This window comes from Bos indicus, chromosome 13 (genome assembly GCF_029378745.1).
Source record: "Bos indicus isolate NIAB-ARS_2022 breed Sahiwal x Tharparkar chromosome 13, NIAB-ARS_B.indTharparkar_mat_pri_1.0, whole genome shotgun sequence".
Lineage (NCBI taxonomy): Eukaryota > Metazoa > Chordata > Mammalia > Artiodactyla > Bovidae > Bos > Bos indicus.
Window position 1 is genome coordinate 19,735,785 of NC_091772.1, and position 22,273 is coordinate 19,758,057.

At 41.9% G+C, this 22,273-nt stretch overlaps 1 protein-coding gene across 4 annotated transcripts in view; it reads left to right on the forward strand.

The window, feature by feature from the left end:
• The window catches only part of NRP1 (neuropilin 1), a 147,657-nt gene that overhangs the window by 51,425 nt on the left and 73,959 nt on the right, over positions 1–22,273 (forward strand). For all 4 annotated transcript variants that reach the window (XM_070800772.1, XM_070800774.1, XM_070800773.1 and 1 more), the window contains 3 exons: positions 6,595–6,776; positions 13,441–13,668; positions 20,553–20,708. In XM_070800772.1, the coding sequence (XP_070656873.1) occupies positions 6,595–6,776; positions 13,441–13,668; positions 20,553–20,708 (566 nt within the window). The remainder of the gene's footprint in view (positions 1–6,594; positions 6,777–13,440; positions 13,669–20,552; positions 20,709–22,273) is intronic.

Consider the following 22,273-nt stretch of genomic DNA (forward strand, 5'->3'; position numbering starts at 1 on the left):
TTCAGTTCAGTCACTTAGTCGTGTCCGACTCTTTGTGACCCCGTGAACCACAGCATGCCAGGCCTCCCTGTCCATCACCAGCTCTTAGAGTCTACCCAAACTCACGTCCATTGAATCGATGATGCCACCCAACCGTCTCATCCTCTGTCGTCCCCTTCTCTTCCTGCCCTCAATCTTTCCCAGCATCAGGGTCTTTTCAAATGAGTCAGCTCTTCGAATCAGGTGGCCAAAGTATTGGAGTCTCAGCTTCAACATCAGTCCTTCCAATGAGCACCCAGGACTGATCTCCTTTAGGATGGACTGGTTGGATCTCCCTGCAGTCCAAGGGACTCTGAAGAGTCTTCTCCATCTAACTCCCTTTGATTAGCCCTTTGTATTACTGCAGTGAAAACCATTTAATATTTCTTTTTACTCCAGTAAAAGATTTTCTTTAAAGATTTTCCTTCTTCAGTTTTGTAATAACCTCATTTCCTGGGACTGTTCACTTTTATACATATTGTTATACTATTACCTAACCTATTAATCATCCATTTTCTATGGATGCAATAAAATTACTGATATTCATTATCACGGCCCTGAGGCATTACAAAAGCTTAAAAATGAAAATGTTAACATGTGAGATCAAGCTTTGTGAGTTTCACTGTATTCTGTTTATTTGAGAAGAGGCTATCTGACTATGATGCATATGGAAATCTTTACTGAGCTTTAATCAAAGGAGCCACACAGGAAAGGTGTCAGGTGGACTCTGTGGCATTGGAACTTCCTGGAGGAGAATGATCTGGAGACCTATGAACAAGTAACGATAGTAACACTGTGTGGGCCTTTGAGGAGGACAATGATGCTGAACAAAAGACAGTGTTTGTAGCAATTTGTTGATTCAAGAGAAGTAAGATGTTTAATATCCCATTTACCATCAATGGAGTAGGTTACTAGAGAGAGATGGTTTGGCTGAAGTACATGCAGCAGCCAGTGAGCAAAGCTGCCTGGTCTTTTAGCTCCTGGCTCTTCGTGGTTCTGTGGCATAGACCAGGCCGGCCAGCGGTCACACCTGCACCCTGGCACTTGTGCTTACCTCAGAGTTCAGTAGACAGTAAACCCTTAGTCTCCTCATAGCTGGAACATGAGTTTGGGTGATAAGATCAGTGAAGGAACTTGATGGTGGGGCAACAGAAATGCGACTCAAATCCTAACCTGCTACTCCAATGTCTCACAGGCAGCCACCTCCAACTGGGAAAAAATGCAGACAATGTCAGCAGTCTAAAACGTCATGCAAATCCACATAAACACACAACAGTGAAAAAGTATTACTTCCAGCATTTCAGAAAGTATGAAATCCAATCTGGTTCATTTTAACTTTCTAATACTGCCTCCCCACCCCTGCCCTGCCAAATACAGGGAGTTTCATTGATCCTGTTGTTTTAAAAGCAAAAGGCAAAGCCTTTGATTTATTTCCAAATAAAGCATCATTGAAGGTACTGTTTTCTGACCAATAAACAGGGTTGTTAGCTGCATCGCAAGGTGTTGATTTGATACTTTATGCATAGATATTAATGCTTTTCAAAATAACTTTATCTGATGACAAAGGAACACTTGTTCATTATAAAAATTTTGAAAGATACAGAAATAATAATAGAGAAATAATCTCACCACCCAGAGATAAACACTTGTTAACACCTTTCATTCCTTCCTGTTCTTTTACTTCATACAAATAAAAGTAGAGGATATCTTGTGGATAGAGTTTTATGTTCTGATTTTTCACTTATTTATCATAAGCATTTTTCCTTTATTATAAGACACTTTTGTTGAACATTCTTTTGAATAGCTGCATAGTATTCCTCCATATGAATGTATGTAAGTTCCTTCTTCCTTCCTTTCTATCTGCCTTATTTCCATTTTCCCCATTATTATAAAGCTTCAGGCAATACTTTTTGCATACATATTTGACATGATTCCAGTTTATTTCTTTTGAATAGATTTCTAAAGAGTCCTTTACAACAGAAAAGATTGTGAGCCTTATAAGGCTTTTCTTATATTTCCCTTGATTAGAACATTGCAAGGAAGCCAGAACAGTTAAGAGGTGGATCGTGTAAAATCGCTCAGAAACACAGACGAAAACTAATTGGCCCCTCCTAGCTCCATCACTGTATATTTTTATATCCCTGTCCTCTTTCTAATACTCTTAAGAAAAAAAAAATCTGTTCTCTTCTGGGGAATAGGGAAGGTAATTCTTGGGCAGCAGCACAGTAATCGTTTACAGCTTGCTCAGTTGGGATGGCTATTAATGCCTCGTGTAAAATAGACCAAAGATCCAAAGAAACACATTTTTGCAGGTGAAAATTATTGTAGCCAGCATCATTTCTCACTCTGGTTTATGATGTCAGGTATCGAATTTCTCCATTATTAACGTAGGTATGCACGCGGGGGAAGATCCTTTTGGAAGGAGATTAAAAAGACACCATTACCTAAAATCCCCCTTCTCAACAACTTGAGAATGTCCAGAAGCTGTGAGGGGGGTTGGTACAGTAGCTCCCCATACAGACAACACCCTACAGAGGATTAATTGTTTTTTTTTTTTTTTTTAACCATTAACGGGCCCCACCATAGAGTCAGGGGTCATTTGCACTCAGAGGAGAAAACCCGACTTAAGTAAAGTGTGCTATTTGTCTATTCAGCACTGCATACCTAGAAAGCCTCCCAAACCACACTGAAGACATTTCTCATTTTCCCATCTCTTTTCCCCTTCCTTGGCCATTTTCCTAAAACCATAATTTAAACTTTCCAGAAGAAAATAATAATAATAATAATCTCTGAGTAATCCTTTCAAGAATTCTTAGAAGGAAATCTTTATTCTTTTATCACTCTTATGGGAAACCTAACTCGTGATTACTATTAGGATTCAAAATGTTTTTACCACCCACATATACCCAGGTAGGGTGAGGGTTGGAGATATGTCAACAAGATGCCTGGGACTTAAGAAGCCTGGGCTTAAAGCCAGGAACACTCATGAGAAGAGCCCCCACCCCACCACCGCCCCGGCCAAGCCTTCACACCTGAAAAAGGAAACCTTGGGGAAATGTTTTTAATTGTAAGAAGGTTAAGCAGAGAGAGCTTTGCTTTATTCCCAGTAAAGGTTGGCTGCTTTACCATTATTCGTGCTGGAAGTGAAAGCTTTAAGGTAGAAGGTTTAAGAAGAAAGATGGGGGAATTCCCTGACAATCCAGTGGTTAGGACTCTGCAAGTCCAGTGCAGGGGTCTGGATTTGATCCATGGTCAGAGAACTAAGATCCCACAAACCTTGCAGTACAGCCAAAATTTTTTTAAAAGACAATTTTTTTTTAAGAGATGGCCAAATCCATAAGATGCTGGCATTCCTATGATGAAATGTGGGGCGGTGATGTCTGAGGAAGGGCTTTCCTGCACAGGTGGGTGGTACACTGTGGACCCAGATGCAGCCTCCATGTCACCTGGAACATTCTTTTTCTGGAGCAGGACTCCAAAGAAACAGATGGGTTAACTTTGTGAACCCTCATCCGTGTGCTACATCTCTTCAGTGGTGTCCAACTCTTTGTGACTCTCTGAACTGTAGCCAGCCAGGCGCCTCTGTCCATGGGGATTCTCCAGGCAAGAATACTGGAGTCGGTTGCCATGGCCTCCTCCAGGACATCTTCCCGACCCAGGGATCGAACCCGAGTCTCTTATGTCTCCTGCATTGGCAGGCAGGTTCTTTACCACTAGCGCCGCCTGGGAAGTCCATGAACCCTCCACTAGCTTCTCTGAATGAGTCCCAAGACACCATCCCCAACTCTCCTCCTGAGCCCAAGCTTGTGGGTCCAGAATGCAAGTCAGACAGGTGCCTCCAGGCTCACCTGTGCAGGTCTCTGGTTTCAGGACCGAGGATGATAGCATCGCAAGGAACGCAGTGCTTGCCACGCCAGCAGCAGTAACAGAGCAGTGCAGCCGGCTGGGGGACCAAAATTTGCAAACTCAGGATCCTGGGCCTCAGGCCAATGCAGGCTGGGTGCGTTACTGTGGTGACACATTAAGTCTCTGGGGAGGGATGCTGACACACCAGCTGCGTTCCTGGCATCACATTTGCCAGCGAGAAACTTATGGAGTGGAACTGGTCTCAACTTCAGAGGGAGAGGCTGGCTGCTTTTTTAACTTCCTTGGCAGTATCACCCTTTGCAATTTGTACGCGTACACCCTCCTGAATATTTACATGAACCGCTCTCTGTGATACATTTGGGGGCGCCTGTCGGATGGTACCGGGAAGGAAAGTGCTAAAATGATAGCAGCATCCTGGCATATAAATGCAACTATTGTGTCCCTGAAAAATCCCATTGCCTAAAATTGGCACTTAAGATGCAGTGACTTATCTCTTGCTGGGTAGAACGTCTAGTCCCTCTGCCCCTTTTAAAAATAGCTTTTACTGTTGCCAAGAGGAGAGCTTAGAATTTACCACTAGCAGATAATGTGGATTAAAAGACTAGCTTCCTCCCGTTATACATCCCCAGCAGTCTAATAGCTGAGTTCTCTCATACCTGGGAGAGAGGTCTCTGCAGAAATGCCCTTTAGTCCTCAGAATGGCTGACCCACCTCTCTGATTTGTGTCTGGAAGGCAAAATGGACTAGGATGTGGCCACTTAGTATTCAGACCATGTCGGGATGCAAGTAAAAAGCCTATAGAGCAGCGCTGGACGCACGGTCGCCAGGCCAAACACAGCCAGCCTCTCAAATCACAGTTAAATTATAAGCGAGTGTGGGGTAAACTGCGCAGACCTGCCTAGTCAATGAAGCTGCAGAGATAAAAGGAATTACTGCATAAATGCCAGCTCGTGAGGCTTTCAGGAGTACAGAGGCGAGGTTCTTTCCAGTGGCCCTCGGTTGACTATAAAAAGCCACTGAGGATTTTGAACATAACACCGTCTTCTTCCTCCTCCTCATCCTCCAGTTCTCCTCCTCCTCCTCCTCCTTTGTCTGAGCATGCCAAGCATCTCCCAATGTATAGAGAAACAAACAGTTCCTCTGTGTGGCTCCATAGTTTTTCAGAGGACAGTGATGCTCACTGGCCAGTGATTGCTCTTGCAATCAGCAGATGCAGCAAGGGAAATGCAGTTAATACAATAATTCACATATGTTAATACTTCATTCCATCACTGTCAGCTTTATTTTCTTCTTGATATACACAAGCCTGGCACACAGTCTTAACTGATGAGGTAATGTCATTTTTAATTGAGAGAGCCTTAAGCTATCCACTTGGACTCGTGATAGCATCTTTGCAGTTGTCTCATGAGACTTTACATAAACATAAGTCATGTGTCCTGGACAGTTTGAAAAGGATTGCTAAGGATGACATTGGTCATCATGAAGATTTCCCGCACTTTGATCTCTTTTAAATTGCCAGATGCAGTTTATGTTACTGCCATATTTTAGCCATCCCTGAAATGAATATATCCCAGGACTTTTGAATCAAGTTCAACAGAGAAATGCAGGTTTGAAATGAGTGGATTGTAATGTCTTCATGTCAGTTCTAGAAGAAATATGGAATCCAAATGAGATTATCTGGTTATCTGACTCCTAGGTGACTTGGCAAATAAATAATAAAAAGAAAAGGAAGAGCAAGACACTAAGAAATAGATAATGCCAAACAAACAAAAATATTCCTGTTTTCCTAGGAGATGCTACTTTACTGGAAATGGATTTCCATATTTTAGAGATGAAGAAGGTTTATCCAAGCATATGCATTATCTCAGGGCATTCTTTAGGCTAGTATTTTATTACTACTCCCTTTATCATTATCTCAGTGTATTATCATTAAGCCTGAATTTTTAAAAATCATAGCACTTTGATGATTCCAAGTCTATCATATTTTCTTTTCCAATGACAGCATTCCTTTAAAGATTCAGGCTGGTAGTAAACACTTACTTCTGAATTTTAAATAAACTTTTTTCCTTGTAGAGATTATGTTCTACAGTTCAAGTTGTAGTTTTAGGGGAAGAAAATCTTTGTTTTGACCACAGTGGATACTGAGAGAGGTTTTTTTCCTGCGAAGCCTGGAGTTTGGTGGAATTGAGTTAAATAGTAAAGAATCTGTTTATTATTCTGTGGCCATATGTTTAGAGGGTCGCTCACAGAAATCAAAGTATTATTCATAGAGAGCTCCAGCCAAGGAGACATTTTGAATTCATAAAAGAACTTCACAGTTTGAAAAGAATGCATAGCATTATGTATTGACACCCCCTCCCCAACCCCAGACAAAGGAACACAACTTAATAATAGAGAATTGTACTCATGAGATTTTCCTTTTTCTTGTTAATTGGTTACTTTAACTGACATTGTCTGCAAGTATAATGGACACCATTATTCTTAACAGTTCTGCGTTACCAGATGATGTGCACGGACATGATGTAGCCCATTTTAATTATTTCATTTTGCTAGACTTTTTTTTTCCCTCTCTGTGAAATCCAGCAGTGAATGCAGATAGCACTTATTTTTTCTCCTGACAGACCATGGTGGAGAATGCTGGCTTCTAAATGATTGAAATTAAAAGGACTTCTCTCCCTAACCTGATGTTTCCTTCCGCCTTTGTCTCAGGTATGACTATGTGGAAGTCATCGATGGAGAAAACGAAAGTGGACGTGTGTTGGGAAAGTTCTGTGGAAAGATCGCCCCTTCTTCTTTCGTGTCCTCAGGGCCATTTCTCTTTATCAAATTTGTCTCTGACTATGAGACACACGGGGCAGGATTTTCCATACGTTATGAAATTTTCAAGAAAGGTAAGTGACTTACAGACCAAGTGTGACTGAGTGGTCACGAACCTCACTTGATCTCGTGAAAGACAAAAGTGGAAAGAAAGACCAGGAGTAATGTTTCTAATCTTTTGGTAAAAAGTCAGATATTCCCCTTACAAAAAATGTTGAAAATACACATTTTCACAAAGGAAAAGTTACCCACTGTATGGAGGAAGTATGTTTAAAAAGCTATTTAAATGTATTTTAGGAATCAGAATTTCATCATTCTAATATACTGACCAGTGTTTTTAAAGTATATACTCCTTTTAAAGCTCCTTTAAGAACATTTGTTCTTTTCTTTCTTCTTCAGAAATAACTTGGATCTACTCTTAAAGTTTTATTTCTTTCATTAAAAAATGCGTGAGTCCCTCTTACCTGAAAATGATGTATTGGGCTGGCCAAAAATTTCGTTCAGGTTTTTCTGTACGATGGTATGGAAAAAATGCGAATGAACTTTTTGGCCAGCTCAATACTTCCTGTTCCCTTTATTTTATTGCAAAATTCAAAACTGGTCGCTCCCAGGAAAATCCAAGCAGTAGTCCACTAGCCTTAGAGTTTTAAAAACTTTTGGAGGAAGAAGCTTTCCATTAACAGAAACATGGTTAGGGCAAGAACTTCTTGGAGAAAACAAAATCATAATGTTTTAAATGACATTCCCCTTCAGAATTAATTATCCACTTGCCCCCTCCAAAATAATCACTTACTAATCTTCTCTCAGGGCTTCCCTCGTGGCTCAGTGGTAAGATAATAGAGAATCTGCCTGCAATGTGAGAGACCTGGGTTCAACCCCTGGGTTGGGAAGATCTCCTGGAGAAGGAAATGGCAACCCACTCCAGTATACTTGCCTGGAGAATCCCATGGACAAAAGAGCCTGGCGGGCTGCAGTCAATGGAGTCATAAGAGTTGGACATGGCTCAGTGACTAAAGCACAACCATCTTCTGTCACAGTGGTATATATTGGGACAGGATAGAATCTGAGCCTGTATCGTCTCCCAGGTTTGAGGAATTAAACTCACATGTCAGCCAGTTAATAAAAATTGTACCTTTATTTGGATGTCACTGTTTTCCACAGCAGCCTGTAGATTCCTGCTATGAATTCAGTCCCGCCTTCCCTTTTAAGTTGACATTAATGTGTGGGAGACCCTCCAGGGACAGAGGTGCCAGATTTAAATGTATTGTCCTGGAATATATGAAAAAGAGCTTATTTAATAGAAAAAAATCTAACCACACCAAATTCGAAAGCCTAAGGTCTTGTGGGTCAGTGACCACCGAGAATAACAAAAAAGGACTTTAAGCGTTTCTGGGGGCATTGGCACAATATCTTTAAATTTCAAAGAACTCTGGTACTATCCCATATAAATATGGATAGATGGAGAGAACTTTCTTCAGAAATTCATCTGAGTACATGCTTAGAAAGCTTTTAGTATAAATAACAGCAGACGTAGGATCTCAGTGGGCTCACATGACTACGTATGTATTTCCTTGTGTTGAAAGCTGTTTGACCTGTGTAAATCCACGTAAGCATAGGTACACGCACGCACAAACATACCCAATTGCTTGCTTACCTGCACCTGACAGCATCAAAGAAAGTGTCAGAAAAAGAGGTAAGAACAGCGTTTCATTGTCAGTGTTTCTCAAAGATCTGAAGGTGGTGGGTGCAGAAATAGCAAGATCCTCCCTAAGTCATTAAGAATTCTGCTTCCTTTCAGATGAGCTCAGCCCTCAAATTTCTGTTAGTCTCAGATGCACTGGGATTTCCCCTCTTTCCTCACTGCCCAATGCCATTCTTGAGACTTGAAGCCTTATTTTCTTCTACATCCAATATAGCTGCTGGTTCTTTTGGATTTTTGTTCAAAAGTCTCAGAGAGTCACGGCTTCAGAAATTCCGAATCACCAGACTGTACACCTGAACCTTATATAATCTTATAAATCAACTATAGCTCAATTAAAAAGAGAGTGTCACAGCTTTCTTTCCACATCCTCTGCCATTGAACAAATTGAACTGTCTAACGGTTATCCCCGTGCTTTCTAATCCTACACATAGCCTCTCAAACAGTCATCAGACTGCTATCCCCAGAATGCCTATGACGGGTATTTGTCACCTGTCAGGTGACGCCTCCGTGTTCTCTGAGGTCATGCTCAGGTCTTGACATCAGCTGCTCCCAACCTTCCTGGCTTCACTTGCATGAACTCACAGCCTATCTTCCTGCCCCAGGTTGGTGGGTGCGCTGGGTGAGGCCCAGCAGATCTGCACATGAATTTTGATTCGGCCGCTGCCCATCTGTGTGAATGTTCAGAGCCTTGGATTCCTCATCTGAAAAATGGATAACTGTATCTAGCACTGGCTCTTTGTGAAGATGGGTTGAAATGAAAACACATAGCAGAGCATGTCCCAGAAGTTGTGTGCCATACACACTAACTGTTGCAATGAAGCTGGTCCCTCCAAATTGTACAGCACTCTCTCTCTCTTCTGGCTTAAGCCTCTTAACCTCCATGGAAACCTGGCTCCAAGTTTATTATTCTTAATTAATGTACTTTTCATTTCCTACACTTACCCAGCTTGCCCCCTATCGCACAGCACAAATATATGCTTATAGATACTGTGTGTATATATACACAAACACAACTGTATTTCACTAACCAGGATGTTTTTCCTAAATATTTTCAAGTTTTATCACATATATGTGTCTCATTTCCCAACTAAATTAGTACCACCTAAAAAAGAAAACATCTTTCTCCCTTGTTGCACACACTATAGTTCTTACAGATACTCCATTGAAAGTCATAAACTAGTAGGATACATTCACACTCACATAGGTTCACAGACATTCTTTTCTTGAAAGTAATTTCATGATAAGTATTATAGAACTTCTGTTCTTTGAAAAACATAGCACTTCTTTCAGGCTGCAGCAATTTCAGATTTCTTCAAAACACATAAATTAGACTAATCATAATTGGAACCAAGGCATTATTCGTTCACCTGTTGGATGAGGATGAGAAATCTTGAGGATTTCTGGCAGTAGGTTACAGGGCCATTTTTGCATCCCTAAGGCTACATTTCTAGACAACCATTTTTGCCCACTGGGTGGCAGGGGGTAGTGCCCACCTCTCCCTATGCCTCCTGGAGCCCCCAGGACACCCTAGTTCTCTCCTTGGGTACCCACACCCCTCCTCTTCATGGATACTGAAACCTTGGGCCATCAGCCCTAAAATGATTCCCATTCAGCTACAGAATTTCTTGAGGAAACCCCAGCCTGCCCACCTCCCACCTTTCCCCTGTCCTTCCCCTGTCCTCCAGGCCCAGATGCTGGAAGAAGCTATACCATTTCCTATGAGTCTCAGTCAGGGAAGGGATGGCATTTATTGAGAGCAGGATTGGTGACTTCATATGTTATTTAATTAAGAGTCTACATTTAAGTATAATTCCAAAGGGCATATCTTAGCTATCATCCTTATCCATCCTGATGGTTCTTAACAACGAAATGTGGGATGCCTGTGGCTCCACTGGATGCTCTCATTCTTACAAATAATGGGGAAAGTGTGGTGTCACTGGGTGCCACTGCTGTGTGAGCATCCCTTACCCAGCAGCTCACACCCTCCTGGGCACCCTGGCTACTCACCCTCAGTCCTGTTTGTGACTTGTGTGTTTACCCCGGGATCCCTCAGCCCTCTCCTGCCATCATCCATTGGGGGAAGTGCTCCCTCAACTGTGGCAAGCTTGTACAATAAAGAATAAGGAACCCATTAAAACAAATTCTGATGTCTAATGGAGAAAGTAAGAAATTACAGAAGCAGCTTTGAGTTTGAAAGGCTTTATTTTCCAATCCTAAAGCCCACTCTCATGTGTGATGCACAGAATCTGAGGATCAGGAGGATTACGAGGTCACCAAGGCTACACAGCAGGTTGGCAAGGCGGTGGAACTCATATCTCTTGGTGCTCCATCCAGCTTGCTTCCACTTCCCCGTGGAATGTCCCCATGCATGCGTGCCAAGTTGTGTCCAACTCTTTGCAACCTTATGGACCGTAGCGTGCCAGGCTCCTCTGTCCATGGGATTCTCCAGGCAAGAAGACTGAAGTGGGTTGCCTTGCCGTCCTCCAGGGGATCTTCCCAGCCCAGGGATCAAACCCACGTCTTTTACATCTCCTGTATTTGCAGGCAGGTTCTTTACCACTGGTGCCACCTGGGAAGCCCAGAATGTCCCCTGCTGCTGCTGCTAAGTCACATCAGTCGTGTCCGACTCTATGCAACCCCATAGACGGCAGCCCACCAGGCTCCCCCGTCCCTGGGATTCTCCAGGCAAGAACACTGGAGTGGATTGCCATTTCCTTCTCCAATGCATGAAAGTGTCCTCCATCCATGGGATTTTCCAGGCAAGAGTACTGGAGTGGGGTGCCACTGCCTTCTCTGAGAACGTCCCCAACCTTTGTCAAAATACCTGAGAAAACCTGGGCCAGCTTCCAAAGGAATCTGACATGACAAGGATATACATGAAAGCATTGGAATTTATTTAATTTTGAAAGATCGCCCTTAATTCCATTTTTTTTTTCCATTAAATCTTAACCTCAACTGTACAATTTTATCTTTTGAAGAAGGGGAAAATATTGGAAACTGCATTAAACTCTGCTGTTTGCTTTGCCAGCCAAAGACCTGGGGAGGAGGTTGAAGGTCTCCAGGGTCTCTGTTCCTACATCTTGGAAATAAAATTCTAAAGGGTTCCCGATTAACTATATATGAATGAATGACTTTTGAATTAATGACAAATTGACATAGTTACTGTTATCTCAGATGCCACCAAATAGCTTAGAAACATGTTAGAAATTATACAGCACATTCCAGAATCTCTTTACTTGAAATTGACATGGCAAAATGCCACTTGGTAATAATTTTTTTAACCAGAATTGAATAATCATTTGAAGCCATTGTGTTGAACAGTGAGCCCCATTGTAGAAGGCTTTGGGAGGTATCTATTCAACTCAGACCTCTACGGGCCAGGTTTATTGTGCCATCTACTAAGTAGTCTTCTACGTCTCCAGGGCCATGGCGAATATATGCATGGGGAGAAAGAGATTGATTTGTTTTCTCAACATGCTGCCAGATGCACCGAGGTGGAGAGTGAACTTATAGCCCTCACCACTAAAAATAGAGATCTGTTAGTTAAATTTAATGTATATTGATACCAAACACGTCGCCTTTAGTACTTGGCACTTTGGAAGAATATTTAGTTAAGAACAAGCTCCACAAGCTTCCCTATTTGGGCTTGAATCCTTATATGCCCTTGCAGAGTCCCCATGAGTGCAACAATGGCCCTGGAGAAAAATTGTTGAACCAGGACTTCCCTGGTGGTCCAATGGTTAAGAATTCACTTTGCAATGCAAGGGACCTGGGTTTGATCCATGGTCGGGGAACTAAGGTCCAACATGTTGCAGAGCAGCTAAGCCTGTGCATTGCAACTCGATAGTCCACGGGCCACAATGAGAGATCCCACACGACGCGATGAAAATGCCACGTGCCGCATCTAAGACCCAACACAGTCAAATTAATAAGTAAATATTCTTTTACAAAAAGAATGGTTTAACCAAACATCCCCAGATTGGATCCTGAGATTCAGAAAGGCCAAGTCATCTCTGTTTACCAGACTGCCTAAGAGTTCTTGGACAATCACCACGGCTGTGGTGGCGATAAGGGGCAGAGCTGATAGGCTGGCGTGGATAGTCTGATAGTCTGTGTGGAGGGGCCATTTTCAGTTGTGTGGTGGATAGCACCCTATTCACTGCCGAGTCCATGAACTGAAATAGTGGTCCTCTATGTATTCATAAGGTTGACTTGCAATAACTGTGTGCATGCTCTGAACCAACCTAAATTACGAATTGCCGTAATTTGTAGTCTTGATAACACTGAACCGTCATTTAAATGGCGCATTATAAATATATGCATTACACACACACACACACACACACACACACACACACCCTCTTGCACTGTATGTTGGGGAAGGTTAGGATGTCAACATTGGTATCAGGTGACTTGGAGCCACAGGATCTGCATCCCAGTTTATCATGCCCCCACTAACAGCCACACTTTACTGGCACACCTGTGTCAACACCATTCCGAATGAGTCACTCACCCTGCGTACATGTACGAATTACCTTTCACATTTAGTTTGTCAAGGAGGCAAAGGTCACATCTGGCAGAATTACTGAGTCACTGGTGGAGGAATCTGAAACCCAAATTCCCTCCACTGGATTCTCTCCCTCGCCTTTGTAAATGTTCTATTTCACCAATAAAGAGCTGTCAGCCTCAAGATTTAAAGATTTAAGATTGAAGGGGCTATAATTATTTCTCGAGGGCTCTGTCGAGATTTCTGTAGCATACTCATTCATTGTTCCCACATGATTTTGTATTTGTCATTTTTTCTCCCCTCTGCAACAGCAGAAGTTTGTAAATTGCTCCACACAGATGGAAAACGAAGGTGAATGCAATAAATCTGAACTCGACTTTCCGTATATATCACCACTGTGAAAAGGCTGAGTAATGAGTGATTAGGACAATGATTATAATGGTGGGCTTTTATTGGAAAGATAAACTGTCTTTGCCCAGGTTATTTAAGTGGAATTTTCACTCTGCTCCTTTTTTTCTTTCACTCGTAGGTCCCGAATGTTCCCAGAACTATACAATGCCTAGTGGGATAATAAAGTCCCCCGGATTCCCTGAAAAATATCCCAACAGCTTAGAATGCACCTATATTATCTTTGCACCAAAGATGTCAGAGATTATCCTGGAATTTGAAAGCTTTGACCTGGAGCCTGACTCGAATCCTCCGGGGGGGATGTTTTGTCGCTATGACCGGCTAGAAATCTGGGATGGATTCCCCGATGGTAAGCACTGCACAAAGCACCCCAAAGGGGAAGGATCTAGGGGAAGGGCCCCGGGATCCTTTTACAAGCATCATATACATGCATCACTTTAAAAAGTAGCTCAAAAGAGGAAGAAAAACAGCAATTTTCTTTATACAGAGAGGTGATGAAATATTTGAGCCTAAAAAGACTTGGTAATTTTCTAGTCTAATGCTTTGATTTTGTGGATAAGGAAACAGAGGCCATAAAAGACTCTGCAAGGTCTCATAACCTTTTCTATGGGAAAATGGGAAGCAACCCATGGTTTTCCTGACTGAAGTATTTTTCTCATTTCATTGACTTGCCTACTGGTTATTAATTCATAAACTCATCAGAAGATGAGCTCTTAAGACATCAATTAAATCAAGTCAGTCATTTTGCGAATGCAGAGACTGAGAACCAGAGAGATTAAGTCCCTGCTAAAATTTTCACAGTGAACTATGCACCCACTATGCTACCACATTTAGAAATCTCAGAAAGGAAGGAGGAGAGCATTTGGATGTTCCTAGTTTAGATGGATTCCTTGTCTGCTCTCTAGGGAATTTTTATCTTTGGGGAATCAAATCAGATTGGCACACATCCTTGGTACACATTGTTCACATCATCTGAGTTCATCGTCCATTCAAAAAGTATACTCAGTGAGCATCGGCCATGTACCAGGTGCTGTAGTAATCTCTTAGCAAACAAAGCAAAGATGGATGCCCCATTTAGATTCTATCAGAGGGAATGAGGTAATAAACAGTGCATGTTACGGACAATTGAATCACGTGCACGGGATGTTAGAAGGTGAGAAGTGCTATAAACAAAAAAAAGGAAAAGAAGAAAAAATAGAATAAAGGCATGAAAAAAACGAAGGTAAAGAGAGAAAGATGGGTGGAATTTTTTAAATAGGGTGGTCAGGTTAGGTCTTATGAAGAAAATGAGCTAGATTTGAAGGAGGTGGGAGAAGTAACCATGTGGCCAGCTAAATTAAAGTTTTCCATTTCAGTCCTTATGAATTAGAAGGTGAATGGCAAAAATACACACCCAAATTCTGAACAGAGGGAGATAATATCAAATAATTTGTTGCAGCTGCATTGCTAGTCTTGTGTTTAGTCTGGTTTAATAGTAAGATTTCTCTGGAGAACACACTCTACACAGATCAGAAAGGGCAGCTTAGAAGTTCTTACAAATCATGCAGTTAGAGATTTGGAACTATCTATAAAATAGTCAGATGATATTATCAGATGGAAGAAAGACTATTTAAGTAAATTGTGAACGAAAGCTAATATCATGTGAAAGAGATTGCCTTTGTCTTAGAAATGACATTAAATGATCAGTGTCATTCAGTTTAGTTATGTTCCTTAGTAGTAAACAGCACTAGAGAAAATCTAGGTTTAGAGAAAGCTTATGTCATTGGAGCAAATGGGTGAGTTATCATTAGTTGAGTCTCTTCTTTCCTTTATTTAACCATATAAATAGGATTATGATGATTTTATTGAAACTCCCTCATTAAGTAATGAGATTTGTCCAAACAGAGCTCTGATTGATTTCCAAGTATTCAATCCGATAATTAGGAAAACAATATTATAATAGTATTGCAATAATAGTTGGAACATTTAATAATGGGTTTATTTGTTCACAACCCAAATTTGCAGCCTTCTTTTCTAGAACTTATATTTAAATTGACATCTGAAAAGAAGGTCCAATCAACCAACTTATGTAGAAAGGAGAGCATTGTTATTAGTGTCAAGGGTTTTCCAAAGTAGTAATTTTCTGGCTCTAGAAAATCACTGAGTTGAAGCAAAGAACAATTAACAATATGGGTTGTCAGCCTGCAATTCATCCATGTTTTGGGTGAATTGACTTATTCCTAGAGAAAACTGGCTTTGGAATTAGAAAAATGTGATTGTATATTTGTTTTTGTTCACCTGACCTCATCCTGTCTATGCCAGCCTTGCAGCGCACTCTTTTTTTAGGCAAAATGAGAGAGTGTGTCCTCCTGGGTTTTTTGTCAGTGGCACAAGGAACATGTTTGTCATCGTAGTTCAACACACAGATTTCCTTGCCAGCAAAATCGCTTTTATTCTTTGATATCTTTTCCAAAAAAAACAACCAGAAGGCACTGAAGCCTTTTACCCATCAAGTGATTTTATGCGGCATTTTATCATAGACACTGAATTAGACGACAAGTAATTGAAAGCGATTCAACTTGACTTCGAAGAGAAGCAGTTTACTCCAAAAGGTGAGATCTGAGACATGCACATCGTGAACCCCACTTCTCCAGCTAGCAGTCTCTTTGAAGCTCCATAGATTCCAAACTAACAGCTCTGGAGTCATTGGTGAAAGTTACACATCGTTTCAGAGCCATGAACGAAGTGTGCCTGCAGATGCTTGTGCTGACTTATGGGGCCAAATGTGAATGCCTAGCTCACAGCACCTGGATGCCCATGAAGCCAGCCCTCCATCCAAGCTGGGGAAAGAGCTGGAAATGCTCTGTGACCTAATTATTAGGAATTATTATTAAGATTTTAGGAATAAGCTTCATCAAAGCTAGATGGAATTTTATGTTAAAAATAACCTTCTAAAATATAAATATATAGTATCAACAATATAAATATAAAATATCAGTGATATAAACCTTCCAAAATATAAATGACATAAATTGTGCCAATTCTTTTTTCTGGGGAAAAGTTGCAAAATCCAGATATTCTCCACCAAAAGGTTTACCTTAAGAAAAATAGACTTGGCTGATCTTGTACCTGTTTAAAATGATCCCCTTTTGTGTTTATTTATTTAAAAATACCTTATTTTAATAGTACCTCTTTATCGTAGATGGTTACCTATTTTTCCTCATAAAAAGGTGGCAGAAAGCCAAATTATCTGATTCTAAGATAGGGTTCTAATTAATGGAGGGATTAGTGGGAAAAATACAAAGAATGGGCTTTTGCCATTTCCTCTCTCAAGCAGCACAAATACAGTGTTGCCTTCACACCTGAGAAGCAATGGTCATCGTAGGCCTGCTCTCCCCGCAGAGAGAGCCTGATGCCTGTTTTTTAAATTCTCCAGGCATTCCATTTTTGAATTATACTGTTATGGGGAAGTTGGCATTCATCACCTTGTTCTTTGGCTCCACCGTAACGGAAGTAGGGAACCCAAGAGCTGCGATCATGTAAATCCACAAATGAGCACACACACAAGACAGATCAGGGTCCTGCAGCCACTCCAGCTCAGATCAATATTGCATTAACTTGCTAGGCTAAGGTCTCGCTGTTGTTCAGGAAAATTCAATACTTCTTTGTATTATAGTCGAAAAAGCCTTTCACTCTCCAGTCTTGAGGGTTCCTAAAGAGAGCTGCATGCTGGTGTCCGGGGGCGATGTTCAGAAGGACAGAAGGCAGATTTACCAGGCATGTCTTCAACATTATAAACCAGTGAGTCATGGAGATTCTCTAAATTATGAGTCTGCACTAGACAAGTTCTCTTCTGTTTGCTCTTTCAAAGAGACCCCCTTTCCCGCCATCCCCAGGGGAATTGGGTGATGGTGGAGGGGAGGGGAGGCAGCCAGAGCTGGTCGGGGGGAGGGGGATGGGGATGACTGCAAGCTTCCCTTGTGTGCTTGTGTTCCTGGTAAGGTCAGTGGCTTTGGCCAGTCGAGAACGACCCCAAGGATTAAGGCTGTAAAAGTTTGCCCACAAACACAAGAAAAAGAAAGTTATGAAACCACAACAATGGAATTTAAATGAGGGGAAAGAGTGAGGGAAGATGAATAGACTCTCAGTTCAGTTCAGTTGCTCAGTCGTGTCTGACTCTGCGATTCCACAGACTGCAGCACGCCAAGCTTCCCTGTCCATCACCAACTCTTGGAGCTTGCCTAAACTCGTGTCCATCCAGTCGGTGATGCCATCCAACCATCTCATCCATTGTTGACCCCTTCTCCTCCTGCCTTCAATCTTTCCCAGCATCAGGGTCTTTTCCAAGGAGTGGATCAGGTGGCCAAAGTATTGAAATTTCAACTTCAACATCAGTCCTTCCAATGAATATTCAGGACTGATTTCCTTTAGGATTGACTGGTTTGATCTTCTTGCAGTCCAAGGGACTCTCAAGGGTCTTCTCCAACACCACAGTTCAAAAGCATCAATTCTTCAGCACTCAGCTTTCTTTATAGTCCAACTCTCACATCCATACATGACTACTGGAAAAACCATAGCTTTGACTAGATAGACCTTTGTTAGCAAAGTAATGTCTCTGCTTTTTAATATGCTGTCTAGGTTGGTCATAGCTTTTCTTCCAAGGAGCAAGCATCTTTTAATTTCACGGCTGCAGTGATTTTGGAGCCCCCCAAAATAAAATCTGTCACTGTTTCCATTGTTTCCCCATCTATTTCCCATGAAGTGATGGGATTGGTTGCCATGATCTTAGTTTTTTGAATGTTGAGTTTTAAGCCAGTTTTCACTCTCCTCTTTCATCAAGAGGCTCTTCAGTTCCTCTTCACTTTCTCCCATAAGGGTGGTGTCATCTGTGTATCTGAGGTTATTGATATTTCTTCCAGCAATCTTGATTCCAGCTTGTGCTTCATCCGACCTGGCATTTCTCATGATGTACTCTGCACATAAGTTAAATAAGCAGGGTGACAATATACACCCTTGACGTACTCCTTTCCCAATTTGGAACCAATCTGTTTTTCCATGTCCAGTTCTAACTGTTGCTTCTTGACCTGCATACAGATTTCTCAGGAGGCAGGTCAGGTGGTCTGGTATTCCTGTTTTCCGCAGTTTGTTGTGATCCATACAGTCAAAGGCTTTGGCTTAGTCAATAAAGCAGAAGTAGATATTTAGATTCTAAGCCTCCCATAAAGACTGCAGACCAGAAATGGGATTCCTTTTGAGGAAAGCAAAGACCTGAGTTTATGGCTCTAGTGAGATATTTTCATGTGTATGTTTCTGGCAACTTTGCACCCCTCAGGGGAAGGGGGAAGTATTGAATTGGTGACAGGGCCACATTCAGAATGAAGAAAGCCTGGCCAAGAGCCAGAACTTGGTGTAGGAGAATCTGAGGCCAGGATTAAAGCTGGAGAGAAACAAAAATCAGTGAGTCTCATCTGAGAGGCTGTCTTCTGCCAACTGGGAAACCTGTTATCACGACCTTTTCCCCCCATTCTGCAGAGCCACTGTCCAGGACTCTGGTGCCCTTTGGATCATCTGTATCCATCCCCTAAATGAGCAGCCTCCTTGTCTTCTTCATAATAAAGCGGTTGACACACACAAATATTTGAGTGCTGGAGAGTGAAGGGTGACAGAATTTGGCAGATCCATTACTTTGGGCACATGGAGAAGTTATCAGCTATTCAAACTTAGCATTTTGCACTAACTCATAGTCAACCACTTTGGTTTAGTTTTTTTTTCCTTTTCTTTCCTTTTATTTTTTAAAGATGGTTGGCCAGGAACTAAAAACCTGTTAGCCCAGGATTTGATCACTCTGTAGAGCAGGGTGTTCAGACAGCCACTGGCCAGGAACTCAACAGGCACGTGAGGCTCCAGGTAGGCCAGATCTTATGGGGTTCGCTTTCTCGATCACACATGAAGCTTCTCCCAGCCCTCACCGGCCACCTTCTGCATCTAAGTGGCACACACTGGCCTTGGAACCCCACACCCCTGCCCACGACCCATCCCTCCAGAGAAAAGTCCACTTACTGTGCCTCCTTGAACAAAGCAATAACTCTTAGTTGAAATGCACAGAACCATGGATTTCTTGGAGGGGAAAATGGTCTATACCAGATTGTCCTTCTAAGCCCAAACCATCTGGTATGTTTTTACCATATGTGCGATGAAAAAAATTCTAGAGAAAAAGGAGGGGTTTGTGTTTTTTTTTTTTGGTCTTACTGCTGATCTATACAGGGAAATGAAAAGATTCTCCAAGCCCAGAGGGCTTCTGCATTGTCCATAAGGCAACTTACAGTTGCTGAATTGCCACAGTTGGTGTGAAAGCACTTCAACAAAGGGCTGGCCAGTTTAAGCCAAATAACAATTTGACTCTATCGCAAGTTCGTCAGTGTCCCCAGTCTTTCTCTGCCTCCGTTACTGCCTGTTTTCCTGGTGTGCAGTCAGATGGCTGATTTGGGTCCTCTCTTGTCCACTGGACACAAGTGCCATGCAGTCACCTCTCTAAGGTTTGGGACATGAAAAACAGAAATCCGAAAGAGGCATTTTTCCTTTGTCTTGATTACAATTTGCTAGTACGTATACTGGTATCTATAGTTTGTAAATTTGCTAATTATTACAGTTATTAGTCTTCAGATACATCACCTACTGTCACTTGTCTAAGTCTGTGATGTTTATCATAACGAGGCTCCAGGACTCAAAGATGAAAGAGGAAGAAAGTGGGGGTTACCCAGGGTGGGGTCAGACCTTGGTTCTGCACTGTTGCCAGGACCGCTCTGTTCCAGGACTTTTCCCAGGATCCTCTCCTAGGTTGGGGGCAGGGGGGATAGGCAACTCCAAGAACCCTCGCTGGGTGATCACAGCCTGGCGGAGTTGCTGGGTGCTGGACCGAGTGTACCATGTGGTCTTGGAGATAAATGCCAGGGTGTACTTGGCAGCCCAAATCTCCTTTACAATCGAAGCCAGTATTTCGATTTTGTTCCTGAAAACAGTCCTGCTCACTGGGGAATGTGGTTATGCCTGTCATTGCCCTCCTTCTGAGCACACTTGAAAATCCTCCACAAACCTGATCCAGTATGTTCGCCGCAAACCAATTAACCAGGGAAGGCTTGCTTTGGGTAAGAAAACACTTCTGGGTTCCACTGGGACCCATGTCTGCAAATGGTTTTCTGGCATGAGCTGCAGCAGAAAAGGTGTTTTCACGGTCTCTGCATTCTCCCTCTGCAGTTGGTCCGCACATTGGGCGATACTGTGGGCAGAAGACACCAGGTCGAATCCTCTCGTCGTCCGGCATCCTGTCCATGTTGTTCTACACGGACAGTGCCATAGCCAAAGAAGGCTTCTCGGCAAACTACAGTGTCCTGCAGAGCAGTGTTTCAGAAGGTCAGTATTCACGCCTCTTGCAAAGCCCTGCCTTAGATATTCTCTGCTCTTCCTCCTCACACACCTGCAGCTCTATGAAACACTAAAGACGTGTTTTGTGAGTTGGAGTGCCAAGTGTTTCTCTTTCTCTTTTAAATGGTTTATATGAATATCAACAGAAAGAACTATTTGGGTTGCTTTCTTAAGAAAATTATGTGTGAGAAGGCTGCTTGTAAACCTCTGAAATTATGTGAGAAAAATTGGGAAATGGCAAAACTGAACTAGAAACAATGAAATATGACCAGACCACCTACCTGGCACCCTCCGGTATGTATTGGATTGAGAGTCAGGAAAGCACAGTTATCGATCTCTGATAATAAGGATCAGTCAGTATCAACATAGTTCACTGATGGGCAGGCAGGGAGAATGGATGGTGCATGGTAGTTTGGTTTGGAGAGACCTGGCAGAATCTGTTTTTGTCTTTCTTACATGAATAAAAGTGGATATTCATGTAAAAGAAGCATGTTTCAATTTCTGTGATTACTTTCCATAAAAGAAAAAAGAAGTAATATGGTTTTGTATCTTATTAAAATACTTGACTAACTCAGTCTTTGCTCACAGTTGATGTCGTCTCCAGCTTTTTTAAAGGCCCGAGGGAGAAAACCTGAAAGAGCAATGAATGATTTGGGTTTCATCAGTTTTAGCTGCTGCTACTAAGTCATTTCAGTCATGTCCAACTCTGTGCGACCCCATAGACGGCAGCCCACCAGGCTTCCCCTGCTCCTGGGATTCTCCAGGCAACAACACTGGAGTGGGTTGCCATTTCCTTCTCCAATGCATGAAAATGAAAAGTGAAAGTGAAGTCCCTAAGTCGTGTCCGACTCTTAGTGACCCCGTGGACTGCAGCCCACCAGGCTCCTCCGTCCATGGGATTTTCCAGGCAAGAGTACTGGAGTGGGTTGCCATTGCTTTCTCCAGTTTTAGCTGCTAGGTTATCATGTAGCATAGAAGGCAGGGGAGTTTGGAGACCTCTTTTACACATATGCTCATGTCTTTTCTACCAGATCTTACTAGAAAAGGAGAAAAGCCAATTAAACTTCAAAAAATCTTCTTTGTACTTAATTTATTTGGTTAATTCATTCATGTATTTTTGTGCCTATTTTATATTCCAAATAACAAATCTAAAGCTTAAAAGTGTGAAACCAGTGAAAGAAAATCTTTTATGCCATAAAACAGTATTAATTATGCTGGAAAATACAGAAAATGTAGAAGTTTCATTGGTTGAGGTTTTTCTGGATGGCTGAGAGCCTTCTCTTTAATCTCTGAAGGTTTTTTTTTTTTTGCACTTTGGTACTTTGAATTCACATTTTCCTGAACTTAATTATTCACTTCCCAGTATCATAGTTCATATTTCATTTTTTGTTGAGTATATGAGGCCTAATGAAATATATGTATTTATGATTCATGGACATTATTGTGAATGTTACTGTTTATGCTGTAAAACTGTAGTGGTCTTTGGGACCCTATGATACTACAGTTTACCCCTGATGGATACTCTTGTATATTAATAAGATAAATTAATGGTG